The sequence below is a fragment of the Trachymyrmex septentrionalis genome, unplaced genomic scaffold, assembly GCF_001594115.1.
Source record: "Trachymyrmex septentrionalis isolate Tsep2-gDNA-1 unplaced genomic scaffold, Tsep1.0 scaffold2, whole genome shotgun sequence".
In the NCBI taxonomy this organism is placed as follows: domain Eukaryota; kingdom Metazoa; phylum Arthropoda; class Insecta; order Hymenoptera; family Formicidae; genus Trachymyrmex; species Trachymyrmex septentrionalis.
In genome coordinates this window covers 2,737,996-2,744,338 of record NW_017305179.1, presented here as the reverse complement: position 1 = coordinate 2,744,338, position 6,343 = coordinate 2,737,996, and the positions used below count along the sequence as shown (strand labels likewise).

General features: G+C 29.7%; 1 protein-coding gene across 4 annotated transcripts in view; it reads right to left on the bottom strand.

Annotated features, from left to right (window-relative positions):
* Window positions 1-550: 550 nt before the first annotated feature.
* Window positions 551-6,343, bottom strand: part of LOC108747508 (tolloid-like protein 2) — a 26,818-nt gene continuing 21,025 nt past the window's right edge. For 2 of the 4 annotated variants that reach the window (XM_018485051.1, XM_018485048.1), the window contains exons 12-15: window positions 5,638-5,929; window positions 4,929-5,142; window positions 4,499-4,749; window positions 551-924 (exon numbers count right to left, since the gene is read on the bottom strand). In XM_018485051.1, coding sequence (XP_018340553.1) covers window positions 760-924; window positions 4,499-4,749; window positions 4,929-5,142; window positions 5,638-5,929 — 922 coding nt within the window. In that variant the 3' untranslated portion in view covers window positions 551-759. The remainder of the gene's footprint in view (window positions 925-4,498; window positions 4,750-4,928; window positions 5,143-5,637; window positions 5,930-6,343) is intronic. The other 2 variants (XM_018485049.1, XM_018485050.1) reach the window with 2 other exon arrangements.

The following is a 6,343-nucleotide window of genomic DNA, read 5'->3' as shown; positions in this document are numbered from 1 at the left end:
TTATCGGTTTATTGTATCGGAGAGATTGTATTTTATAAGCTCCAATCAGAAGGATACTCTTAGGGTTGAGAAGTATGTAGTTATCTGTAACTAAGTTACAGTTACAGTTACTTTTTTTCATTAACTGTAACTTAACTTAGTTACATTTCTTCAAATAACTAGTAACTAATTTAACAGTTATCCTTTACAATTACTTTACATTTTTAATTTATTTGTCAATTTAATGTAATTGATTAAAATCTGAATACTAATTAAGGCTATGATCTGCTTAATGCTATCAATGCTTCGAAGTATTTTTTGATTGGTCAATAAATTGTAAACGTAAATTATTTTTTTCTTTGATAGCCCTAATGATATCGATGTTACTCATATTCTTCTGTCATGATAACAGAAAAGTAACTGAAAAGTTACTTTTTTAGTAACTGTAATTGTTACGAGTTAATTTTTAGTTTTGGTAACTTGGAATTGTAACTAATTACTTTTAAAAGAAAAAAACTATAATTGTAACTAGTTATTTTTAGTTATTTTAGTATTAACTTTCCAACCCTGGATAATCTATCCTCGATGTAATATATGTATATATCTTTTTTAAGAGTTCAACATATTTGCTAACAAGGATGAAAATTTGATCTAACATACATAGAAGAATATACATAATGTATTGTCGCGCTATAAGTACTCCTAATTAGTACTTCTCACGGAAGTATTAAACTTGAAATTTTATCACTCTAATCGATTGGAGTGTGCTCGAGCAAAAGATCATATGTTTTCCTGATCTTCGTTGTCTTCACCACCGAGATTTTCCTCGCTGTCCTGTCGATCAATTGCCACAAAAATAGCTACAAAGCCTTTGTTTGAAATTGTATCGTCCGTTTTGAATCTTACTAGCAGTGCCTCGTTCATGGAAATAAAATCAGTAGTATTCTGTAATATAACAATATAATTTGAATGTTTTTATCCTACAGGGTCCAATGAATTTTGACAAAGTGTTCATGTGTAGATAGAACGGACTAAACTGAATCGAAAAGTCGTCTACCATTTTGCAATCTTTCTAATTTTCCTTTTAATTACCCAGTAAATAGAATGTTCAAAATTTACGTGTAAAACAACTTTAAGACCGGTATTCATAGTCGATTCTTATTTCAAGTTCGTCTTAAATAATGTCTTAAGACGCTAATGCAGCCCTCTGATTGGTTCGTGATTTCTTAAGACCGTACTTAAGACGGTTTTGAATATGAGATCTGATTATGAATACCGGCCTAAGATGTCTTCAAAGGGATCCTAAAGCCGTCTATATTACCTAAATCAGAAATTTTGTATAACAATTACTTTTTTTTTTCTTTTACAGACTCAAAAATCCTTTCCCAGAATTAAAATATTGTATATGCATCAATACGCGTCTGTGAGGTAGAGAAAAAAGTTTTAAAATTGAATCTTAAGAAAAATTTTTTATCATTCTCGGCGTAAACTCTACCTCACACACACAGACACATATTGATGCGTATACTTTAATCCTAGAAAAGGGTTTTCAAATTCGAAAAAAAAAAGAAAAAAGTAATTGTTATACAAAAATTATGACTTAGTCGGTAATACAAATGGCTTTAGGATCTCATTAAGGCGATCTCACTAAAGCTTTCTGTTTTACCCACATTTCCACTCGATGAAAAATCTCAAATTGGATTTACAGATTGCAAAATGTTATTATATATGCATAAATTAAAGTACGCACAAACAGGACTTCAGTTGCACTGAATTTCATGAGAAAATCACAAAAAAGTTAAAAAATTAACTCTTTTAGCTCGTACAGTCACCTCAGATATATATTTGCTTAATATAAGAGTTTTAAATATCTTAAAAATAAGCGTGCAGCTGAGATCACATTATTGAAACGAGTGATACCGAATTTGTAGAACTAAGATTGAAAATCTAGAAGAAGAGTATTTTCACCGAGTGAAAAAAATACGTGTATATGGATGCTTTGCGAAGATTGAGAACCAAAATTCCGTGTAGCAGTAGTTGCGCGGCTTGCGATAGATGGTGCTGGCATATGTTAGATAAGGACATATGTATGCGTTTGAGTAAGACAGAGTGAATATAATATAATATAAGAAATTAATCAAAGATGTCACTATTAGGCGCTTTATCGTCTTAGGGAAATTCTGAAATTTGTATTACCAACTAAACCATATAATTTTTGTATAACAATTACTTTTTCTTCTCTTACTGATTTGAAAATCCTTTTTCAGGATTAAAGTATATGCATTAATATCCTAATAACTAAATATTCTTAGAAAGTTCGATTCGTATTTCCAAATATGCTGAATATTCCGGTAAAAGAATCGTCACAGAATATACAAAATTCGATAAAATGTTTAGAATATTCTATGAATATTTCTTGTATATATCAAAAATCGCGAGCGAGTGAGCAATACACATCTCTACCGACAGAGGGTCACGGCGGAGAGTATTTATTCGTTAACAAGAATCATCTGAGACAGAATATAAGGGGCGCAGCATTTCGTCTGTAAAGTAAGTCCCAAAATTGGGCTCCGAGGTGAAGGTGTATAGTGTGTTTTTCAAAGTAAAATTTTATTTAAAAACTTCAGGGACAACCTGATCTAGAATTTTTTGAAAAATTAAAATTTTGCGGAATATATGGAACATTTAACAATTTATAAATGGAATTTTTAATCAATATGTAACAATTTATAAATGAATATGTAACAATTTATAAATGGAATTTTTAATCAATATTTGAATGTTGCTTTTATATTCCGTAAATATTTTGGAATATTCCGGAGTACTCTTATTATTTTGGGATATAATTTTGGGATTTTAGGAACCTTTTATGAATTTCAGAAATATTTAGAGTTAACTGGATACATATCTGTGAAGTCGAGTCCATGCTAAAAAGACAAATAAGAATGGATTAAAATGGATTAAAATGGATTCAGATTTTTTTTTTTTATAAATATGGATTCATGAATGTTAAAATAAATCCTTTTCAATCTTGAATTTTTTATTTGTTTTATAGGAATGGCATGGAGTATATTTCTATGCTTTTCAATTAAGATAATATTATATATAGTATTTTGTGTGCATCGTGAATACTGTTAAATTCAAAATTCTGAATAGGAAATGCAGTTTTTTAATCCAATTAAATAAAAAAAGTTTTTCTTTTAACAGCCCATTTTCTTAAAATGGGCCATAAATTATTCAAAATTGTGAGTAAAAAATCCATTGTTTCATTTAAAAATGCATCATGAATGCTATTTTATTCAGAATTATAAATAAGAAATTTTTCGTTTTAATTGAACTGAGTTAAAAAAAAGTTATGCCCTAAAAACATATCATGAATTCTACTTCATTTAATAAATAAAAGAAACATTTAATAAATAAAAAGAACTACGTAAATATGTACAATAAATGTTTACATATGTAAATTCCTTATTTTTAATTAATAAATTAATCAGTTTTATGTATATTTTATACTAATACGTTTCCTTTATTATAAAGCTAGCGTATATTTTTTGTATAAAAGTTTTAAAATAATTACTATAGAATTTCATGTAATTACTACTTTAATTTATTTAAACTTTTACATGTATAATATGTATATAAATTTTTTATATGGAATCGAATTCATTTTTATGGATTTAAAATACGGATTCGGATGGATTGAAAATTTCCATTCCATTTCAATTCATTTTCGTTTGCTGGGGAGAACGACAAAAAATTTCGAGAGAGAAATTAAGATCTTTATCATTTCTTAACCCACACACACAATATCCAGAGTCGTAACAACATTTACTTCATATAAAAGCTGTGCAATACTTACGAAAAAATAATCCACTGACTAGAAGCATGAAGAAACAGTGTGGATTTCTTAAAACGTTATACAAACGTTATACAAAATTTATGTGTGATTTACGTGTATGTGTGAGTTAGATATTGATGTAGTGATGTACGTGTCAATGGTCGGTATTTATAGTCGGATCTTATATTTAAGATTGTCTTAAGTACAGTCTTAAGATGCCATAAATCAGAGAGGCGTATTAGCATCTTAAGATATTACTTATAAGATTGTCTCAAAATAAGTACGGATTATGAATACCGCACAATGGCACACAAATCGTCTGTGTATAATCGCTATTTTCAATATGACTAATCTTTAGGATCCCCTTAAGAGTTTTTTTGAAAAACATCTTTAAGATATTTTCTAAAGAATTCTGAAAGCAATCTTAAAGTTGTCTTATGCGTCGATTTTACTCGCTTATTTGACAATCTTTAGAAATTAATATCTTGTTACACTGTTGCGAAATTTGCAAAATGATAGATAATTTTTCAGCTCATTTCAGTCCGCTTTATCGGTATACGAGCGCTTTAATAAGCTCAAAACTTATTGAACACCCTGTATATATCGCTTTGTAATATTTTCCATATTATTTCAATATAATGCTATTGAAGGCATTTGAAAACATTAAAAAGGCATACTTACGGAATTACCACAAAATCGACCATACGGTGGGCTAGACGCGTCTAAACCGGAGAAAACTTCAACAAAGTCATATCCACATTCGGCTTCATATTCCAATTGGAACGAAAGAAAAGATAAATGAACATTTTTACCTAGTGGCGCTTCTATTATCCAGTCACAATCAGTTCTGTGATCATATTGATAATAACCATATTTGGCGTGAGAATATAAGTGCTTCACTCTGTCGGTTGCCATAAGATGACCACCGCAGGCTGTAACGAAAATTACAGTTACTATACATTGTCAAGAGCTATTAAACTGAAAGATTCTTTATTAATGCTTTGATATTATATTAATTGGATTTGATATTACACTTTTGACATTTGATAAATCTCTTGAATCTTTATGCTAAAATTCTCACTGGCACTGTGTTATAGAAACAATAATCTACCTGTACTATGAGTGGCTAAAAAGCCTTTCCTCTGTACGGAAGCATCGCTCTTGAAAACCATATACATTTGATTGCTCGTAGCGAGAATCGGATGTGGTTCTTTATTACCGCAAAATCTACCTAAGGTTATGCTGTCTGGTGAATCTCCATCATAAATAGCAATATGATCATACGCGCATTCTTGATGCGGTTCCATCTCGAAAACTTTAAAGACCTGCAATACACATTGTCACGAATATTAACGATTTAATACATTTTCTTCTCCAACTACTTTCTTATTTTTCTTTTTCTTATTAATCTTTTTAAAATAATGCACTAACTGTCTTATATGTGTATATCGATATTTATAATTGCGGTTCTTATATTTAAGATTATCTTAAGATATTATAAATAGGGATGCAACCGGATATTCAAATTTTAGAAATATATTAGTGATAATAAAAGTTTTCAGAATATTTAAAACATAATATACGTCATTTTAATATAAAATTTTGACCGCATATATATATATATATATTGCCAGAAACCTGCAGATATATTAGCTGGATATCTAGTTGCATCCCTAGTTATAAATCGCAATCACAGATAGAGTCGTATTTTAGCTATCTTAAGACATTATGATAATTTTATTAAAATAAGAATAGACTGTATATGAATACCAGTCATAATATACGATAACAAACTTTATGAAAAAATATATAGTACAAACCAATTTTATTCGATGGCCAGGTTTTGTAGTAAAATGCCAAACGCAATCCTTACGTCCAGGATAATAATCCGGATAATTTGGTGAGGTGATTGTTCCCATGGGCGCAGTAATCTCGTATTTGCAGCCACCCTCTTTACAATCGTGACCATTTTCGTGAAGTGTGAATCCATTGTGGCAAGAACACTGATAAGAACCTATCGTATTTTTGCACTCGTGCTGACATCCACCGTTGTTATTGGCACACTCATCCATATCAGTGAAAAATACGGCAGCGAAGCCTGATTTTTGGACGCTGTTCAATAAAACGTGCAGTGCAAATGACAAGAGTATAATCGATTGTTCTTGCCGACAATGCAAGTCTCGACTGATTTATGCCGATGTGAAATAATTTAATGTGAAAGTTCTAAGGAAATATTTTGTTTAACATGACAAAAAATTGAAATCATGCGCTGCAGTCTCTGCACCTGGTACTTTTGTATTTATACAAAATTTGTATGTATGTACATATATTGTATTTATATAAAATTCAAAATGACATCGACCTTAACAATGCCACCCAATGTCAAACGGATATGATCAGTAAATAACCCTTTTAAACTCTACAATTTTTGTCTGAAACATCTTTTCGTATTTTTTATAATTTTCGAGATATTTCGATGTCAAAGAAACGGAACAACCATGTATATATATATATATATATATATAT